Genomic DNA, 22,232 nt, shown 5'->3' on the forward strand with positions numbered 1-22,232 from the left:
GTAAAGTTCCAACGGCATGCCGTCGGTCGGGAATACTCGGTCGGGAATATCCTTACGGGAGAGTTTACCAGGAGAGGGAGCTCTCAAGCAGCCAAACAACTTCAGCAAACTACAGAGCAGAAACGCGTCAGACCCAGGCAACAGGCAAAAAATTCAGTCAGCCTAATCCCAAGTAAATGCGCACAATTCTTTCTGGAAAAAAGTGATTTTTAACTATATGTATATAAATGCGTCTGTATGCCTTAAACCACATGAATGTTTAGAGAATTTTCTCCCCATTTGAGGAAGAACCCTGCCATTTCTTACCTGAGAAGACCTTCCTTGGATCAATACTGCTGATGTAGGAATTCCTTAAGTAGAAAATGACTGCTGAGTCTGTCCTATTTATAGAAGGGCTTGCATTACAGAAACAAAAGCAGCCCCAACCAGAGACCAGCAAATCAGATCATACATGTTTTTCTCTTCCCCTTCTCATTCCCATGCAGTAAGTGGGTTGCTTTGTGTAAACGGGGGCAGAGTCTGGCACTGCACTAGTGTAACTAGGATGAGAATCGCCACTCTGCCTGGCTTGGAAAGTTGCATTTAAGTAATAAGAAAGATTCCATTCTGCATGCTTTCTCATATTCTTCAGTGCATTCGCTGTCTTGCAATCTTCCTGCAGATAATGAAAATGCCACTATTCGTTTTGCAAGAACAGAGATTTTGCCATTCCAAGGCCAAAATGCACTGAGCTACATGTCCCTTGATACTGCTCTGCAGTACACTGTGTGCTCACTAGCTTTTACTTTTCAGGTCAGATGACACAAGTATTTAGGAACTTTTCTAGTTCTTTCATGCTGCTGTTACAAACAGTGGCATGACAATACAAAGGTAATTGCATCTAGATTTAAATAGTTCTCACAGGTATTTTAACTAAAAGTTTAATCTATTAAGTTTAAAAATTCAGAAAATTTTATATTGATGTACTGTATTATGTTGAGCTATTACATCCCAATTTTTTTCCAACATGATATTGAAATCATTATACAGCAATTAAGGTTTTACACAGAACACTGGCATACTATATTCCTCCGATGAAATTTAAAGATAGAAAATCATAATTGATAAAAGTCTAGCAAACTAACCTGCTGCACAAAACAGACACAAACCTTTGCTTGATAAACCACAGTCAAATACTTCTACCACTGGGGACAAACACCTTTGCTGCTGTGCAAAAAGGGCATAAAGAATAACTAACTTATGCAGCAGTGCTTTGAGTAATTATATAAGGCATGGTAGAATAACATGATGAAAGAGAAGTTGTCATTTACCTGTTAATTCTGACACTGTTTTTATTACCTGTAGTTTCTAATTTGTTCTTCCTTCTCTATATCATGTGAATCAAGAAAATTAGCATATTACTCATAAAAGATTTATCAGGGTGAATAATTTAATTGCAGTGTCTACATGTTAAAATATATTTAACAATAAGGAACAAATTTATGCCTTGGAGTAATCCAGTAATCTGGCATCAGTATGATCCCCCTCATATGTCGCTGTTGAGCAGCTAGCAGAGTAATGAAGGCACCAGTTCTCAGTGGCAAGAAGGAATGACCTTTATTGTTTTGATTTCATCATATATATAGAGTATTCAAAAGTCACCCAGATTGGTCAGTCAGAAGCCTTCCCCCAGGCCTGATTGGCCAGGCTTGCACTGTCCAAGTTCTGGGACACTGTTCCAACAACATCCAAACTTTATCTTTATTTATAAAACACAAGAAGAATTCTCATGGGAAAAGCCTGTGCTAGCCACACTCATACCCTATTTCTGTGATCAAATTACCTTAGTATGTACAGGAAAAATACCAGACTACTAGTTTCAGCACCTGACTGTTGTATAAATAAACATATAAAAGCAATCCCTATTAAATGCATAATATCAAGAACATTCATACACAAGCCTAAATGTAGCAGAGTTCACCAAGTACATTTTAAATACAGTTAAATCTAATTTCATCTTTAGACCTTGTGAGGAAAATGGGCAACACTTCAACTAGCTTGGTACATACATTGCAACATCATCATCAGAACATTCCTTCATGAATTATTTATTTATATTAAAAAGATATTTATTACTTCATTATTCTGACATTGTTAATCTCAGAGGGAGAAATTCAAATGATACTTTAAAGTTATCAGTGATAAATTCAGCTTGAAAGGATACGCATCATCCTTTTGCAATAAATGACAGAAAGGATGCAAAATAAATACCTATACAACATGGGTAACAAAATCAGCCACATTTCTGCTTAAAATAGCACAGTATTTTACCTCTTGACAGTATTAAGAAAATCTTCAGTGTACTGATCTCCAACTTAGAAAAAAATATAAGCCTATGGTTGTTCCAGAAGACATTAAATGGTGGCACATGACTGATGGACACTACATCCAAGACACAATCTGAACATTTGATTCAAGTCCCCCAGAGTGGAACATTTTGTAGAAGTGCTGACCCAGCTGCTGGGGAATCCAACAGGAAGGACAACTTTCTCATAGATTTCTTCAGTGTAAACCTAGGCTACATCAAGTGTAATTTATGGGAACTTTCTGAGTGACTCATGTTTAAATTCACTCTATTTTTATTATTATGGCCTGTGTTTGCTATTTGTGATGAAGAGAACTTTTTATCAGAGGCGTTTTAGGGGATTTTTATGGTTCTTTCAGCGATGGGATCATATCCTCTGTGTGGGAAGGATTTCTCAGAAGGGGAAGTCAGTCTGTGGAAGTAGCTTTTCTGCTGGAATGGCTGACAGGCCAACTACAGAAGATCAATATCCAGGTTGCAGAGGTCTGAGCCTGTTAAAGCTTACTGCTAGCAAAGGAAGGAGCGTAGAACAGAGCCTAAAGCACACGACATGCTTTCTTAGCAGCCCGAGGAACAAAGAGCACGGCATCTTCCCTCCCCAGCCTGCCGGAAAAATTCTTACCTTTTTCAGCACAGGAAAATATGTGCGATAATTGTGCAGCACACTTGGATAGAATGGGGGCGTAGAAACGGGTTTGGTGCGCAATTCAGGTTGGAAATGAGCCTCACTGGATTAGTGTCATTTACCTCAGCTCCTGCTGTAATTGCTCTGGTTGCTAGCAAGTCACATTGAGAAGACTGAGGGAAATTTTGATTCTGCATTCAATTACGGGGCTTAATTGCTCTACAAAATATTATGCATTGTACAAATACACAAGAGGAGTGGATTTATACTCACATGCTTGCATATCAAAAAGAAGATTGCATTCCAAAGGAAGCAATCTCCTTAACTGGGAATAAGAAGCTTTAAAAGATCTTTGGCTTGAATGAAAATGCCTTCTTTTTGGAGCCTAGCCCACATCCCTAGGTATAAAGTCCACTAGGACTCTGTGAGAACATCTACAAGAAAACCATGTCCTTTGTCCAAGCTGGGGGACTGCTCTAGATTAAATGTTGGAGTGCTACTCCTGCCTTGCTATAAAAGGAAATGAGCATCCGGAAGTTCTATTTGCCAAATCCAAATGCTATTTGTCTACAGAGGAAAAAATCAACCAACATTTATTAATCCCATTTTTAAAAAAATCCTCTCAGTGCTAAGATTTCAAATGAAATTCCCTTGATCTTGATCAAAACACCTCAGGCTACCCATTTTCTGCTGTTATATCAATCACAGAACATCAAAACAGTGTATCCATAATCAATACAGCATAAAGGCACTAGTCATGGCAGGCAGCAACAGGATGAAATACAGTGGTCTAATCCTCTGATTTTACAGCGAGGCAATTATTTTCTACTGTGTTTTTTGAGAGAACACTTATTACGTGAAATGGGAAAAAAAAAAAGAAAGGCCACATAGCCCAGCATGACTTTTTGCCCTTAGCATAGCTTTGCAATGTCGTCTTTGAGTTGACAAAATAGTTTTGATATTTCAAGTGTGTGTCTTATTATACTTTACCCTTCCCCTCAGTTTCAGTGCCAGTCACAGGAACTAGATTACCTAATCAGTGTATATGATTTCAATCAAGAGAAATCCAAAAAAAGTAGTGCCACGAGCTTTACCCCCTCTTTTTGCTTAGAATTTTCTTTCTTCAGAGATTGACCCTAACCTGAACTGTAACGGAAAGTGAATTTTATATCACTTGGGTTTTTTTTCCAAGAGTTTGGTGGACAAGGACAGAATGTGTTTAATTGTTCACACTCCAAGAGTCCAGTATAATCTATTCAGTTCTTTTCTATTTAGCCAGTGTTATTGGGTCAACAGTTACTTTTAAAACTTTCATAGCAAGAAATTTGCTTTTTAAACATACAACACCAGTGAATCAGATTCTAGTACACTGAAAAAAAATTAGTAATCTAGTTTTATTTTCTGCTATTTATTTTTTCACTTCCAGAAGTTTCTTGGGTCCCATTTTCCTAGAAATGCAATCTGTAATTCCATATGTTCATACATGGCATTGCACACATAGGACAAGAACTATTCAGCTCAATCCAAAATTCCTTTTTTTCATAAGTGCACAGGGAAATCCATTGTGAAAACATGATAGTTCATAATGAGTAGTTCATAATCCTTTTGTACAATTATAATGAGCTCAAAGTAAATAAATATATTTCTGTTTTAAAGGCATCTTTAATCTTTTTAACCATCTTCATTATTGTAATGCCTAGGGATTGATGAAGCATGGGATCCTCAAGTTGCTACATCTCACCAAAATCAACAAAAGGCTGCTTGTTGTCTTGCCTCCTACCATGCGTATGGATGGAGAGCTCTCTTTTTCACTTTTTTTTTTTTTTGGCCAGATCAATGGGACAGAAGGAAAGTGGAGAACTCCTGAGAAAGGGATTTGTGAGAAGCAGACAAGTAGGAACACTGCAGCACCAATTTAGTTTGGTTTCCACTGCTGCAATACAGCAATTTTCAGGTGTGGCTCCTCAGTCTAAGTCCAGCAGCCAAATGAAGGGAGTACCCTGCTTTCCTGCAGGTTCACTCTTCCCCAGTGTAAGGACTAATAAGGTGAGCGAGACAGCCAGACTGTGCTGTCTTGAAACTAAGCTGAGCTTTCATAACACAAAGGCTGTCATTGAATGACAGCCCTCATCTTCCCCATCTAGCTTCCAGCAGTCTGCTTCTATTGTACCTGCTCCAGCTCCAGTACTTGCTTAACCTCAGACTGCAAAAATTTAGGAATCGAAATCAGCAAAAAGCTAGTTATGTGTTTAAAAAACAAAACAAAACAAAAAAAAAAACCAAAAAAAGGAGAAAAATTAATAAAAATATTTGGTGTTAGGAAGAGAAGAACTGTATACATGACAGCAGGGGTAGAAAAGGACTGCTTGTACCAGCAGTGGCTCCCAGTTTAGTATAAGGTGAGCCCTCCGAAAATCAGAGGGGCAGGAGACCAACATTGCTGTCCACTGCCATTGACAGAGGTTGTTATGCTTCCCATCTCTTGAGTCTTGTGCTTCTGCCCATAGGACTCGATAGCCAGCCAAGTTCACTATGCCATTTAGCCCATTAAATGAACCCAAGTGGTGAGTTTGTGCAGGGTGTGGCATGGGGGCTGACACAGGGGCCAGCTTGGGTGGGAGGAGAGGGAAAGCGACCTGCTCTGCTTTCCTCTCACTGCACGTGAAAGCCATCATTGTACCTTCGGAGGCTTCAGAGGCCAGTGCAGACGGACAGAGAGGACAGGGCTGCTTTTCCCAATGTCAGGGGGACTGGGACCAGTTTAAGCTGGTCCTGAAACAACACCTAAAGTCACAGCCGCTCATTTAAGTGTCTGTCATATTCCTGTCAATTCCTGGGAGTCTGCATGTGCATCAGCCATGCTGGGGCTGTACTTGGGAAGTTGCCATCTAGGAACTTCTGTGTGCAGTTCTGGGCTTCTCATTACAAGAAAGACAAGAAACTACTGGAGAGGATCCGGCAGAGGGCCACAAAGATGATTAGGGGTCTGGAGCATCTGTCTTATGAGGAGAGACTGCAGGAGCTGGGCCCGTTTAGCCCAAAGAAGAGAAGACTGAGAGAGGAGCTCATTAATGCATACAAATATCTCTAAGGCAGGTGCCAAGAGGATGGTGCCAGACTCTTTGGTGGTGCCCAGTGACAGAAGGAGGAGCAAGGGCCACAAATGAAAACAATGGTCATAAATAAACACAACAAATTTCACCTCAACATGAGGAAGAACTTGTTTATGCTGATGGTGGCGGAGCACTGAACCAGGCTGCCCACGGAGTTCATGGAGTCTCCATTCCAACCCCACCTGGATACGTGCTTGGGTTACCTGCTCTAGACAACCCTGCTTTGGCTTGGGGGTTGGACTAGATGATCTCCAGAGGTTCCTTCCAACCCTGACTGTGATTCAGGGATCTGTGTAAATAACGGCACAGACAGTCCGGTGGGTTGTGCTGCATTTATGGAATAGCACCGAGCAGCCAGGCTTGAGCAACTCTCAAATTAATAATCCGCGTCTCTCTGGAGTGTTCTCGCACTCCGGATAACAAACGCGATTTTGCGGACAGCAACGCCGCAGAGCCAAACCACACCAGGAGTACCGGGATGGCTCCAGGGGGTTCTCCCCACCTTACAGGGCATCGCGGGGCAAAGCCGGCACCACACTCGGAAGGGAGAGAGAGGAGGCAGGAGAGCACCCGACCACCTTTCGCAGCTCTTCCCTGTTCTTCCAACACTTCACTTCCCCTTTCTCCCCAGGGCCGCCGGACCGGCACCGCGGCCATCTGCGGGGCGGAGTGCGCATGCGCCTCCTACTGCCGCCGGACACGACCCGCAGGGGTCCCGGCGGAGCGCCCGCGGGAGCGCGCGCTGCCCGTCCTCTGCCCGCCCGCCCATATCCATCCGTGTATCCATCCCTCCGTATATCCATCCGTACACCCATCCGTCCCTCCGCCCGTCCATCCCTCGCGCCGCAGCGCGGGGCGGGAGGCGCGGCACGGGCGCGCGCTCTCCCAGGGGAAGCGGGAGACGCGGCGGAGGCGGGGCCGCGCGGGCCACGCCCGGTGTGTCCGCCTGGCGCCGGCCGGGGCGGTAGCGGCGGCGGCGGGAGGCGCAACTTCCACGGGACGGAGGCGGCGCTGCCTCCGCAGAGCGCGGCGGGGGAAGGCGCGGCGAAGCGTGAGCGGCTCCCCGTGGGACTCTCCCGGTCCGCTCCGGTCCGGCTCGCGGTGGAGGGGAGCGGGCGGCGCCGAGACCCGCCGAGACGAAAGTTTGGGAGCGGCCGCGGGCGGGCAGGAGGGGCCGGAGGCCGCGGCGTCAGGAGCATGAGAGGTCCGCCCCGGCCTCGCCGGTGCCCGTGAGCAGCCGTGAGAGGCGGCCCGGTATCTTTCCTCGGGCGGGAGGAGAGAAGGGAGAGCGAGCGGAGGCGGCAGCACCTCCCGCGGAGTCCCCCCGAACCCGCGGCTGAGGTGCCTGCGAGCCCCTCCAGCCGCAGCGCCTGTTTGGAGCTCTATTTTCCGTCCCCCGGCGGGGGAAGAGGAGGGGCGGCGGTGGGGAGCCCTGTCGGGATCCCTCGGGACGGCGCGGACGCGGCTGGAAAGCTGTGAGCAGGAGTGAGCAGCTCCCGCCGAGCCCTGCGCAGCGCCGCGTTCCCTTCCCGCCGGGGGCTTCCCCCCGCGGGGCTGCGAGTGCGCATGGGGGCGGCGGGCGCGGAGCCGGGGCGGGGAGCGCCGGCAGCGGCTCCATGAGGACGGCAGGCCTGTCCGCGCCCCCGCCGCCCGCCCTCCCCTGCCCGCGCTTCCGACCCTGAGGCCCTCGGCTCGCCTACGAAAAACTTTCCGCAGCGTCCGAAGATGGAGCCTGGCGGCATGGATTATTTCTGCGAGCAGGTACAGCAGAAGGACGTGGGCCGCAGGATGCAGGTCGGCCAAGAGCTGCTGGAGTACCTGAGCGACCCGGCGAGGTCCACCGATCTGGAGCAGGACCAGCAGCGCCTCGACAAAGTGATCGACGAACTAACAGCGTGGGTCAACTCCAGTAATTTTAAGGTGAGGCTGCTCGGCGGGTCTCGGTACGGGAACACCATGATTCATCATGGTAGGGAGGTACAGAGCCCCGGGTTACTTTTTAATGAGGTGAGAAGAGAAATAAAACTACATTTGTGCCAGTTTTAGCCGTCCCTCCACTAAGGGGAATTCCGAATTTTTGGACGGGTGGTTAATGTTTTATTGTTTCTATTCCCGTGTCCTCAAAGAAGCAGTAATAGGGGTTTTGGTTTTGCCTTTATCGTTGCCTAAATGGTGTTTTGGTTTGAGTTTGGGGTTTTTCTGAAGGCATAGTGTTAAACTCCCCCCCACGCAACTATAATACACACTCGGGTTGTGTTTCTTACTCAGAAACAAGATAGGTGATGATTATTTCTTTTATTTTTTTTCTCGCTACCACTCCCATTCCATGGTCTGTGTACTTGGGTGTAATGTTTCACGGGATTGCCATCGTTTTCTGCAGGCCGTAAAGAGCGCTGCTTCACCGGATTTGTATTACGCTGTGTGTATTTCAGACAATTTATTGAATAATTGGCTTCTTGGGGTTCCCACTGTAAGTTTAAAGTTGTTTGTGTCGTCTTCAGGTGACTTCCGTGCACCTGGGAAGTTACCCGGTGTGCTTTAGCGGCCCGATGATGACTCACGTTTGGCTCTTCTCGGTGTGCGTGTGTCTTTTAGACGGAGCCACGGCAAAAGAGCCATCGCTCCCTCGCCGTGTAGTACTCGCGAGTTGTTCTGACGTCGCTCAGCCGATAAGGCCATTGACAGCGCGGTTTTAGTGCCAAGGACAATCGTGTTCGTATTGGCGACTTTTTTTTTTTTAAATTTATTTTAATAAATTTTTCCCCCGCCCAGCGGTGAGTGCGCGGCGCGGCCGGGGCAGTGTGCGCCGCGGCCGCCGGGGGGCGCTGGCGGGCCGCGCTGGGTGCCCGAGGCTCTCTGCCGGGCCAGCTCCGCCCTGCGCTCGTAACCTGAGCGACTCGCACTTTGCACCTTCAAACTCGCTGCGCTGAGCTTGTTCTCGCTCTTTTTCTATTTTCTTAGACACAGCAGGAGGGCGCAGAGTAACCTCTCATGGCAGTATGTTCCTGAAATGGATTTTTTTTTTCCTCTTCCATTGACTTTATTTCGCCCGCGTTTGCACGTAGCAACTTCTGAGTTTGAGGTCTGGAAATAATAAAGGCTTAACTCGATTTGCGCATTGATTTATTTATTTTGGAAGCATGTTTGTAAGTAAAGGTCAGGTTAGCTTGAGGAAATACGGTGTGCTGGATAAATAGAATTTATTTGCCTTTAAATTCATCATTTGAGGGCAGCTTTTGGGGATAAAATTGTTTACTGTGAGACGTAGACAGGTCTTTAAAAATACTGTTTTGCATGAAGAGGGCTAGCTACTTATTTAACGGGGCAATTCTTGCACTTGTAAATTAACAGAATTTGGCATTAAGACTGGAAATTCAGTTTTCAAGATGTATTTTTCGTAGTGCAAGACGTTTTGTTTGCTGTTGGTGCAAGCTGACAGAGCTCCTTAGCTGTTTGGACTGTAGGATGAATGAGAACTGTGCAGTGCTCCACAAGCATCAGTCACAGAAGGGAGATCCCCTACCAACTTCCCTGCTATAGCAGATTCACCTGGAGCAGGCTGCAGAGAAATACAGCTGGGTGGGTTTTGAGTTTCTGCAGAGGAGACTCCACAACCTCGCTGGGCATCCTGTTCCAGTCCTCTGTCACCGTCAAAGTAAAGGAAATTTTTCCCTCATATTCAGATGGAACTTTTGTATTTCAGTTTGTGCCTGTTGCCCCTTGTTACATTGCTGGGTAGCACTGAAAAGAGTCATGTCAAATGAGAGTATTACAGATTCTAAGAATTTTAAAGATAGCTTGCAGAAGCGTGAAAGTATTTTTGTTACGTCTTCCCTATATCTGCTTACTGGTGGCTGTTTATACATACAGCATTGTGTTTTAAAGCATGTCATGTACGTTAGATTGTAGTGTTAATGATGGGTTTGATCCCTGTAGGGGCCATCACTTAGAATTGGACTTGATGATCTTTGTGGGTCCCTTCCAGCATGGAAGATTCTGTGATTATATTAATGGCAGCAGCACAAGGTCTTGGCTCTTTTTCTCATGATCACTTCCAGTGTTCCTGGCTGTGGTGGTGACTGCCAGCATGTGCTGTTTCAAATGAAAGTTAATGTTCTAGAAAAGTGGTTTGTGTCTTAGTTGAATATTTTGTCTCATGCAAGCATAGATGTTACACATTTAAATTACATCCTATTTTATTATTAAACTCAGGCCCTGAACAACAGAATAGTGAGTGCCACAGGCTTATGTGTCGTCTCAAAAAAAAAAAACCCTAGGGATTTTTGATTGCTGTATTATTTTATGTATTGTTGCTCACTCTTTACTGAGGAATGGATATAAACAGCACACAGGCAATTCTGCCTTTTGTATCTTGCTAAAAGTCTCGCAGGTCTCTAGAGTTCCAAAGTAATGAATCCCTCCCAGCTGACATGACTGGTGATGTCATGAACAGTGATAAGAGCGGGAGACTGGCGTACTTACCAGAACTGCTGAGCTAGATGAATTGGAGATACAAGTGGGCAATGCTGGAGGAAGTTTTGAGGGGGAGCATTACTTCTGCTGTTGGTGAGGGGTATGGATAATAAGGGGATAACTAATGTGACTTGTCCTGAATGTGCCATATCTTTCATTTTGTCTGAAAGCTCAGTTCGTGCATGCAGTGCAGTCTGCTGACCATACTGAAAGAGGAGATGCATGATCTGTTAGCTCTGTTCTCAGCTCTTATGCTGTGCCTGTGAAAACTTTCTACAATATGCCCCCCTAGAAAGTTTCTGGCTCACATAACCAGAAGGGCAAGGATCTGGAGATAGTAGGAGGGTTGACCTAGCAGGCTTGATAATGAGTGGGAGAAAAAGAGAATAAGCCTTCAGTAAACAAGTTGGACTCGGTGATCTTAAAGGTCTTTTCCTAAACGATTTTATGATTTTAAATGTGGGCTAGTTATCAGTAAGGTTGAATTAACTCATCTCAAAAAGGTTTTGGCCACATGAAATAGTGCTCTTGCTCTTCTGAAGTTTGCAAGTCTTTATAGTTATTTAATAAAGAACTTGGCAATTCCAAACTGAGAGAGCAGATAGGAAAACTTTTGAGTTCATCTAGCTCATTGAAGTGGAAAACACAATTACTAGTTTGAGTTATTGGCAAATCAGAAAGGTGGGATTAAGAATGTGTTGACTCATCTGCAGGCGGTTCAGAGTAGTGAAAATTGGTTGCAGAACATGGGGAATGACCTAGAGACAGACGAGTCAGTGTTCTATTATGAGTATTTCAGTTACCATGTCTATATGGTCAGTGATAAATCAGCTTCCAAACACTCTTGAATGCTATGCAATGTCAAGCAATACATAGAAGATGTGCATAATTTTAGCTTTTGTTTTGTATCTCGCTAGAATGAAAGAATTCTTCACTGAACTGAAAATAATTTGCCTGGTGGTCTGGCTTATTTTGTACTGGTTTGGTCTGACCTCTCTCCTTCTACAGTGCAGAGATTTGGTTTCTTGGGTGTATGTTGATCCCCATGTCCCCTTCCTCAACTGTTCTCCCAAGTCTGTGAGGAATATGAGTAGGTAAGTTGAATGCAAAGTATTAAGAGTTGAGTGATGGTGTTATTCCACTGATATCTGTTCTCAAACTGAAATATTTAGCAATCCCAGAAAATGGGAACAATGCTGTTGTTTGTGTTCAGACTCTCAGGTGAACTTCAAACAGTAAATTGATTTCCCATTCTGAGGATAGCACTACTGATAGATATTTGCTGGTGGGTTAGCCTGCATCTTCCTCTGTATATGCATGAGTGTTGTTTTACACATCTCTTAGGTCACTCTCATACTCTATAGTCACTTGAAATAATTACAAGATTATCTAGCTGTGCAGTCTGGTGACTCAAACTGTTCTGTGTCTGACTCGAGTAATCTGGAAATCTGCTTTGAGCTTCTGCTGAAGAGATGTGGGATGGGGAAATACTGCTTTTCATGTAGAGCTTTGCAAATCTGCTCTTGACTGCTGACATACTGTGGAGTCTTTAAGAACACCGAAACTGAACAGTTACCCTCATAAAAATTGGTTTTTGAGCAATAAAGCCACCTTTCGGCTCTTTGAGCAAGTCACACCTGATCAGAAGTAACAAAGACATGTAACTAAAATGGTGGTAGTTTCTCAAGGTAGTTTTATATGAGAAGAATAATCAGGAATGTTTGTGACTACGAGTCACCTTTGGATTTCTTACCTTTGTGGTCAGTATCTTAGCTTGTTTTATTCCTCAGCTGCAGTAGAAAAGTGTGGCTAGCACAGGTCTCTCTCGTGAGAACATTTTGCTGTGTTTTATAAACAGAGATAAAGTTTGGATGTTTTTGCAAACAAGGTCTTGAGGTTTGGGCAGTTCAGGCCTGGCCAATTAGGCCTAGGGGGAGGTTTTTGACTGACCAATCTGGGTGACCTGTGAAAAGTCTATATATGTGGAAATCAAAATAATAAAGCGCTCTCTTTTCTTGCCTGAGAACCTGGGTTTCTACTTCTCTGCTAGCGGCTCAACAGCGACAGAAAAGTAATTAATAATCACTGGTTTTATGCCAGAACAGCAGATTGCTTGCCATGGGAAGAATAAAATCTGATTTCACTCTATCTCTTACTGATAGTGTGGATAATCTGTTTCTTATAGACAAATCCTTGGAATTATCTTTTATTCTATGTTTCTTGAAGAGTGAGATTTTTTCAGAGCTTTTGTTTGTTTCAACACCAAATACCAAAAGATACTAAAATACCAGTAATGTTGCTGTTGCATTTTTCTATTTCCTTAGTTTTGCAAGTATTTTTCTGTTTGTCTTTAGTTTGACAAAAGGCCAGCAGGAGGAGCTTTCAATTTCCAGACTGGAAGGGAAGGTTTGAAACGTAATTTTGCAAATAGGTAAAGGCAAGTGGTTAGGATGCTTGTCTGAAATACTTGCAGAGATAGCAGCAGTTAACACTTGGTTGACTGCACGTGTGTGTGCAAGGTGGAAGCTAGAATTTGAAATGAGTTGAACAAAAGGGAGATTCTGAGATCTGAAAAAAGAGTTCAGAGATAAAAAATGTGAGGTTGCACATTTCTTTACAAATAACTGAATGTACAAATGCAGGATGTGGGGCATGTGATTAAGTAGCAGACCTTAGGAAGAACGTGTGTGAGTTGTTTTGGATCTGAAGTTGAACAGAAGCCAGCATATGCTACACAAAAGGCAAATGCCATGGTGAGTTGTAAGACTGTTAATGTGCAGGACAGAGAAAGGGACTAAAGGAGGACCCAGCTAAACCTTTATTTTTCAGTTACTGTGTAGATCCCGGTATTTCCTTAGTCTTTGTTAGCAAACAGTGGTAATTTAAATGTCTTTGTTGAAGGAGAAATGTTTGACTTTGAGCTCTTTGCTGAATTTCATTCTTTAAGTTTTGTTTGATCTTGTCTGTGTAGCAGCTACTTTATTTTTTCTGTGTAATGAGAATGTGGTTTGACCTGTCCATGTATGAATCCACTTTTAGTTTTCAAGCTCAATGATTTGATTCCTTCTTGAGTAATAATTGCTATTTTTTTCATGTATTATTTATATTCTATTCATGATATGTTAAGTCAACTATTGAAAATTAGCCAAATAATCAAGCAGATCTCCAGAAGGCAAGGGACACTTGCAAGAAGTTTTAATTATTTTAAGCTCATTTAAAACTAATTTTGTCTGGTCTTTAATTTGGAATGGGGAATATATAGTCTCAAAGTCTCAGGTGTCTCCTCCAGAGGTGGAATTGACTTAGTTGTTTTGCAGCTTCAGTTTGTGTTAGCCAGCCTAGCTATACTCCCTGTTGAAACCGCAGCTCTGCTGCTCATGTGGCCAGGTGTTCTGTTCTCACTGTCATTCTTCAGGAAATTAACTTTTTGAAGATGCTGAATTAATTTTCCAGCGTTTCAGTAAGCTGATCTGAATCATGTTACAGGAGATTTAGGTGCATCAGATCAAATATGTCTGCAGGTCGAGAGGGATAAGGGGACCATCACTTCTAGGCTACAGTTTGATTGAGTTGGGTGTGGGTAGAGAGCCTTTCCAAGCACTGTGCAGTGTGTGAGAAAAGAGGTGCATCCTTCAGAGCAGAATTTGCAGCAGTCAGCGTGTGTGAGCCGTGCGATTTTAGCGGCGCTGCTGATTCAAGCAGTTTCTCTCCCTGGCTGAGGAATGGTGCTGGTGCGTCATGCCTGCATTGCTCTGATGGGAGTGCTTGGGAGGCTGCACAGCCAGCAGGCTCAGGGAGAAGATGTGACTAAGATGCCTTCTCTTATTCATTTGTTGGACTGGTTTCCTAAAGGCTGCCGTTCAGCTGCATGAGTGCTTCTCGTCCCACACAGAGGAGCTGGTGCAGAGGTGGGAGTAAGTAGCAGAGAATGGGGATCACTGTATGTTTGATACAGTTTAAATAAGAGGAAATGGGAAAGGAAATAAGAGACCTTGGGCACAAAAAGAATTAAATTCTTTTGGAAGAACTGAGTCCTAAAATAAAGTGTTTCTTTGTTTTGCGCCATCAATGTGCTTTTGACTGCAATTTTCTTTGGGGGAAAAAAGTTGGTGATTTTTAAATTAATTATTTATTCGAAAGAGAAATACCGTACATCTCATTGTCTTCCCACTGAGCCCTGCTTCAAAGAGGCTCTGTCTTGAAACTTTTCCCACTGCAGCACATAAAGTTTTAGCCAGACAATCTCAAAAAGAAAATGGTTCACAATGTCAGGTATTGCTGCATCATATATTTTTGGGTTTTGTTCACTGTCCTTGGAACAAGATCGATGAAAAATTTATGACAGTAGATAAGGGAAGAATGTTTCATGTACATGTGAAGCAAACTGGAGATGTTCCTGTAATGGATCAAACTGAAGGCAGTGCACAAAAATTAGAGTACTGTGTTGTCCACAGAATACAGAACAGTTTGGAGATCATGCTTGCAGTCTGAATTCAGTTTGATGATCATGAGAGATTTTGAAATAACAAAGGTTGTAAACATTTTCTTCCAGTGACCATTTTGAGTGTTACATTGATGTGCTCTTCAGAATTGCCTAAGTGTTTCTTAATTCATGCAGGCTGACATGATCAGAAGGTAAAGTTCCCAACTTGAGGAAAAGACATTAAAACATATTTTCTTTTTTTAAAATTTTTTTAATGAGCTCTAATTTTTTTATGAGAGCACTATGCTTGCTTGTTTTGGCTGCAGTGCAGGAGCAGTCAACATAATGGGGACCTCCCAGAATTGTGCCTGTTGAGAGGTCCCCTGAAGAAACCAAGCCTTTTCAGTGCAGAAATACACTTGTCACTCTAGATAAATATGGGTGATTCATTCAGCAATCATCTGGTAGTGTGGTTACTTGCTCTGTGATGCTGAAATGTTCTGTGGTTGGCCATCACAGGAAAATTATATGAAGGGAAGGTTGTCAGAAATTTGATGGTCTATACCCCTTTTTAGGCAGTGAGGGTTGCATTTGATGGGTAATTTTAACTGCAAAAATTGGATACTTGGGAGAATCTTACCTTGTGGTGCGAAGTAGAGTTGCAAAACATCATTTTGAAGGCCATAACCTTACATTTTCACGTAGAGGGGGCTTTGCATTTGCTAATGAACTTGGACTGTTGAGCTTGACAGCTCTTTTAGATACTAGCAACTCTGTCTCTTTGCAATGTGATGTGATAAATGGTAGAAAAACTCCACACTATTGGAATTGGAACTGTTTTATTAGTGCCCTTGAAAATGAAACAAGCAAGAGAATGGAAATAATACTTTCTTGTCAGCTGAAATATCTAAAGTATAGATGATGTGTGTTAGCTTCAGCAGCTGGGACTGCAGTTTTGGCTTCTGTCAGCAGAGGCAGCTGCCCAACTGCTGCTGAGTTACAGGGGGAATGGAGTCTGAAGGTGACATGGCTGGAACTCAAGAACAACAGGAGTTGAAGAAATTGCCCAGAAAAGCAGAGGCTTCCCTCTGCCCATGTGGGCACAGCTTTGTGTCTCTGCAAGCTTTTGAGTTACAGAAGGGCATGGACTATGGGTAGATCTCAGCAAAGTGGTCGAAGTGTATAGAACTGGAATGGGAAACAGTAAAGGGAGCAAAAAATATGGAATTGGGGGGCAGAAGTGTGTCCAGAAAGGTAACTACAGAGAACTAAAAATACAAAACTTAAAGAAGCGAAGTACAAGAAACTGCATGTATATGTATATTTTTGCTTCATGTTGAGCTGATTTCAAGGTTCTTGAGATTATGAGAATTGAGAAAGTTTACTTTTGGTCTTGGCTGACAATACTTAAGAAAAAAGTCTCATGAAGTTTTTGCATATATCTTGTTCCAGCACTGCAGTGCCAGAACAATGCTTGCTCTTGCAGGGCGTAGTTGTTTGGCATGCTGTATTCTGTTTGTCAGTAATTGTTAGTGATACCACAGCTGTCCCCATGGTGACAGGAAGTCCAATGCCTTAACTTCATTCTTTGGAATTCCAGATAGTGACCTCCATAATTCCTGCATTAGATTCTCATGATTAGTTCACAGGTCATGATCTACAGAATTTGAATTTCCATGTACAGTTCAGAGATCCTATGACCAAATCCAAGGACATTTGTATTAAGGTCATTTGGCAACTTAGACAAGTAAAAATGTTTTCCTGGTAGTGTCCTTCATCTAGCTGTGCCCTACAGGGATGGAAAATTGCAGAATAACAGTGAAAATAATAGTTAGCATGCACGGTCATCCGGGTATGGTTTGAAGAACAGTATTTCTTTTCCTAGGAAAAGCGTAAGTGCCTGGAAGTTGTCCACAGAAGATCAGGGGCAATGCTGGAAAGTGTGTGCAGAAGGAGATCTGAAAAAGGAACAAGCTGCAAAGCAAGAATAGGCTCAATTACTAATCACTGGTTCAATTCATAATCATATTTTTGTTGGAACATCTTGGTCTCACCAAAGAGTCTGGTGTTTTCTTATCCAGGACAGATAAAATATTTGTCAGTTGGTTTGGCAACTTTGTTCTGGTCTGAGAAGTCAAGGATGGTCTTAATACTGGCTTCTTAAAGAAGAGGAACTAACCAACTCCAGTTCAAATGAGCCTAAATTTCTTTTCCCCTATGAACTTTAAAAGCACTGTTTAAATGCTTCAAACAATGGTGAGCTGATGAATCAGTTTCAACATACAAAGGCTCTTTCTGGACAGCAAGCAAAGGGCTTAATGAATGCAGAGTAAGAAACAAATGCATTGATTTTAATCCCAGAAGGCATTCATCCCTCATTGGAGCTGTTGGGGAAAGAGCAGTGACGTTGGTGAAAGGTTTTTCTATTGATAGTGGAGGGCCTGTGTTGTTAAATGGTCTCATACAGTGTCTCAGAGCTTGGAACCTCTTTGTTGCAGATCAGTTCTGCCTCAATTTAGGATTTTTTTTTTTTTTGCTGTTTATGTGACCCCATATAAATTAAGGACTCCTTCCAAAGGGCCTGTTTGAATACTGTGCAGATGATACCTACTGGGAAATGGCTGAAGCTTCAGGCATTGTGTATCAGAACAGAGAAATATTAAAACAGATTTACAAAACCAGTAGGTGGTAGTTCACTTGCTATCCTCTGTAAGTGTGTGGTTCAGCTGGCTTGTTTTGTAGTGTGGAATGAAAGCAAATTTTGTTACTGGAGCAGTTGCTTCAGCTTGTGGTCACACGGTCTAGCTTTGCAGTTACTGTGACTTTTCATACCAGTTGCCTTTTCAAAGTTGCAGGCCATAGAGGACTTTGTATGAGGTAAAGCTCTTGCATGTATGCTTGACTGTCTTTAAGTTTCTGAGTTGCTGTTCTTCATAATGGAAGAAGTCTTCAAGACGGGTTTTGCAAAGTTAATCAAATTTGCGGAGAAGAGAGAAACTTCGTAAAAAGTACCTTTATGGAAGGAAAGGCTCCTGTTTTTGCAAAACACTTGCATGGAAGGGTGTCTTCAAAGTTGTCAGGTGGGGCTTGTAGTCAGGAAACAGAATCATAGGAAAACAATGTGTCTAGAATGAATTTATTGCTTTCAGGCATTGGTTTTTAGATGGAGCTTTTGGCTATGGTTTCATGTTGCTTGATAATCTGGAAAATAACATTAAAGGAAAAAGCTTGTGAAAAGCCTTGACATTACCATAAAAGATAATTTATATGTATTTTTTCCTAAGTAAATTGCTAGTTGTAGCATTCTTTTTTCATAATCTGTACATAGAGTTACTTGATGGCAGTATATTAATTTAAGCCAGTGATGCCATCCACTTATATATGCTTTTCTGTATTTTAGTATGTAATAAAACATTTAGTATGTTTTAGTATGTAATGTATCCAGGTAAGTTGTACTAACTGGGAACTGAGTTTAATACCTCCTTTTTAAGAGAGGAGCAGCTGTGCTAATACCAAATTTATTGAAATTACCTGAATTGTGTAGTTGCTTCACATCATAGGTTCTGCAGGCTCCTGATTAGTCTACTTTCCTATGGAAACAAGGCTCATGTGATACTGTGTGCATGGGCCGTGTGTATGCACGTGCACATCCAGTCAAAATTTTTTTGGCCTGCTGCCTAGTGTGGACAATTGTGACAGATGGGGATCTTACGGAAACAGAGGGGTCCAAAAAATATGGTTCCAAATTTTATGAAAATAAACAGGTAATAAAGGAGAGGAATTCTAGCCATGAGTTCATGGGGAAAAATTTGCAGTGCATATCCTACTAGAAAATAAAGAGGAAGAAAACTGTAAGGAATGCCCAAGCTTGAGGAGGTTCTTCCTTTGACAAACGGTTGTTCCATTTGCACCTTCATGGACAGAAAATTGAGGTAGCTACAAGTTGTGAAAAGGCAGGTTCTCGTGTTCCTTATGAACTATTACAGGAAATACGGAATGAAATCTTGGAACAATATGTAGTAGTATATAGTATGTAGTAAAAGAAGTGTCCTGACTTCTTCAATTTAGTCTAACTGGTAGTTTCTGTTCATGTTTTTGTTTTTGTATTAGTGGATATTGTTGTCTCATCTAGCTTTTGTTCATGGACGGGAAAGTCCTCAAAATTCCAGTGGTATTTTGCATTTCATTTTTTTTCCCCTGTTTTGGTTTGGTTTTGTTTGGGGTATTTTTTGTTGTGGGTTGGGTTGGTTTTTGTTTTGGCTTAGTTTTTCTTGTTGTTTTTGTTTCATTTGAGGGGGTTCTTTATTATTTTTTTAATGAGCAAACAAAAAATTAGGCTTCCCTAGCTTAACAAGCAGGTGGGCAAATGGTGTAGTTCTGAACCACTAGGGAATGCGGAATTAGCTTCTCAGTTACTTACTTTTGGGAGTTTGGAAAATGATGTAATGACCTTAGTGGATGAGCTAAGTGGCCAGATTGAAGTAAGCTTTTAGCATCTGGGAAACCTTTAAACTGTGTCTTTGTTTGGGTTTTGTATTTAAAAACATGAAAACATTGGATTTCTAATATTTATTTTCTCCTGTTTTGAGACAGGAACTAAAAAATCTGAACTGCTCTGGTATATGTAAATAAAGTCGAACCATTCTAAACATATTCTGATAACTTTGTCTTAAGAACTTTGAAGGAATTATTATCTCTTTAGCTGAAACTTTATCTTTAAGGTGGTTTTTTCAGCATGCTTGCTTTTATATGTCTGATTTATTTGAAACACATTCTAATAAATTCTTTAGTGATGTGGTTTATAATATCTAATGCTTTTGTTTTAACAGGTAGCACTACTGGGGTTAGATGTTCTAGGTGCCTTTGTCGACAGACTATCAGGACGCTTTAAACCCTATGTAGGAACTGGTAAGTGAAAGACAACTTTTTTTCTTAAGACCAAACAGTAAAAGACACTTTCCCCCCTCCCTTAGCAGCTGAAGTGGAACATGTTGAAAAGTTTTTGAGCTAATTATTATGTACTGGCAGGCATCTTACTGGTGTTGGAATTGAAATAATTGTATAGTAGCATGTGAGTATTCATTTGTCATGCAGTCACTGATTTCTTAGGTTGTAGTTGGGATTTTTTTTTAGAAGTTCCAAGAGTGTCTTTCCAGTGATTAGTTTCATTCTATATGGTTGAGACAGTCAGCTGAAATTTACATTGAAACACAAGTGTTATCTTTAAGTTGTGTTAAAGATGGAAGGTTTTATTTGCAGATCACTTTAATCGGAGCTTTATGTCTGCTGAAGTCTGTAGTCTCAGAGGATTATGTGATCCACCTCCTGTTAGATAACTGGACTGTAGTTTTTAGTAGTCTAAAGTTTTTATGGCATGGAAAAAAAAAGGTGTTGACTGCTATTTCTGTGTGAAATGTTTACTCAAATGAATTTCAGATTAACGGATCTACATGTGCTGGACTATGAGACATTTATTCTGGAAAGTACAAGCAAACTACACTGATGAACTCATTTTGCTGCTGTCTTTGAAAAGAGATAGAGATATTAGGACTCTAATGTTGATGTTTTATCTTTGGCTGTTTTTAACAAAAGTTTCTAGTTAATGTCCTTTTTCAAAATTTGCATGAGAAGTTACATTTGTTCCCTTATCCCCAGCTATCTCAAATTGTCTGTCAAAATTTTAAGCTTCCTCTTCTTTACATGTCTAGTTTTGTATTTAAGAGCTAAGAAATAAAATTTCAAAGTTTAGGAATACAAAGCTGCTAACTAAATTAACTGAAAGCATATTTCAGTATGCTGTGGAACTGCTGCAGTAGAGTGCTACAGAATTTAAATCTATTTTGTTGCGAAGAGTTTTTCTTTGGCTGGTTAATTTTGTATTGGAGCAGTGTAGGGGAACTGGAGGCGTATTGTGCTATGCACAGTATTGATTCCTGAATAGTCTCCATTTGTAGCTACAAACAGTGTTTGGCTCCAGAGTTTGGCTGTGTTTTGATTTTTATTTTAAGACTGCATAGAACCTAAAATTACAGTAACTTTATTAAAGGTTGGGAAGCTTTTTTAGTTTTTCTCTTTTTTATGTGTGCTCTGAGAATAGTTTGAAAACACTGTTGTTGGGGTTTTTTTTGTCACAGTCATTGAGTAGTTTGAGATAATGAACAAATTAAAGATTTAAATTTCAGTAGTATTTATATTTTTTTTTAAAAGGGTGTACTGACACTTGGCTAACTGTCAAACACACCTAACATCTGAAGCTCTGTATTCAAAAAGTATTTTTTAGTTAAGCTAAGCAGTAATGCCTTCAACTGAAATTGGTCCTCAGAGCATCTCCAGAATAAAGACTTCTAGAATATGCAAGTTACTGTTGTTCATGATCAACTTCTGTATAAACTGAACAGCCATTGAGATCTTAGTCTCAGTAAAGGCAGAAAACAGTCTTATAAGTTACTTCTAAAAAGAGTGATTTAAAATGTGAGTTCTCATTCTCATCAGTTGGTAGCTCTCTACAAGTTTTACAAGAAGATTGGAACAATTTTCAGTTTTTGTCAGTGAAGCAGTGATATAAAAACATTATTGTAAGTGTCTAGAGCTTGTATAGTCCAGGGTTTGTGGGACTAATTAAAAGCACATTGGTGAATAAGTAAACTGCTTCCTTCAAGAAAACTTAAAGAACCAGCAGTTTCCTAAATCATGTTCTGTAGACTCTGCAGATGTATTCTAATGTAATCTGACTCCAGTAAGTCAGACCAAAAACTTGTATTTGACACTGATTTGCTTGCAGATGCCTGAGAAAAACGTAAGGACAGGAGAAACATGCAGTGATAACTCCTTCAATCAGAACGAGTTGTCAGCAGTCTTGCAGGTTAGGGCCAGCTGGGGCCCTAATGGTATCTTCAATGTCTGCCCTGTCGCTTTGTTTTGCTACAGCTTTATCTGGTTAGTTTCTGTCCCACACAGACTTTTGGCTTCTGCAGCGTTCTGCAGAAGTACTTAATTATGCAGAAATCTTTTGGACTGGTTGCCTGAATAACCTGGTGCTTGCTAGATCTTGTGTTAGAGAGGTGAGCCAAGATTTCTTACCTTCCTGCCTGCCAGTTTCCTTTTGCAGATCTCTTCCATGCCTGTCCTCTGTTATCCTTCCCCCAGCTGAGAGTTCCAGTAGAGCGGTTTCTTGTATAGAACTGGTTTTTATTGTTCTTGTTTCCGCTTTCAGTGCCTTTCTGTTGCAGTGCATTTGAGTTGAGGAAGCCGCAC

The 22,232-nt window shown here is 41.9% G+C and overlaps 1 protein-coding gene across 19 annotated transcripts in view; it reads left to right on the plus strand.

The window, feature by feature from the left end:
- The first annotated feature begins 7,027 nt into the window (after positions 1–7,027).
- The window catches only part of CLASP2 (cytoplasmic linker associated protein 2), a 143,784-nt gene continuing 128,579 nt past the window's right edge, over positions 7,028–22,232 (plus strand). For 10 of the 19 annotated variants that reach the window (XM_085051463.1, XM_085051470.1, XM_085051473.1 and 7 more), the window contains exons 1-2: positions 7,029–8,002; positions 19,808–19,886. In XM_085051463.1, the coding sequence (XP_084907589.1) occupies positions 7,808–8,002; positions 19,808–19,886 (274 nt within the window). In that variant the 5' untranslated portion in view covers positions 7,029–7,807. Of the gene's footprint in view, positions 8,003–19,807; positions 19,887–22,232 lie in introns of all 19 variants that reach the window. The other 9 variants (XM_085051457.1, XM_085051459.1, XM_085051466.1 and 6 more) reach the window with 2 other exon arrangements.

Source organism: Lichenostomus cassidix, chromosome 2 (genome assembly GCF_008360975.1).
Source record: "Lichenostomus cassidix isolate B80296 chromosome 2, HeHo_3.0, whole genome shotgun sequence".
Lineage (NCBI taxonomy): Eukaryota > Metazoa > Chordata > Aves > Passeriformes > Meliphagidae > Lichenostomus > Lichenostomus cassidix.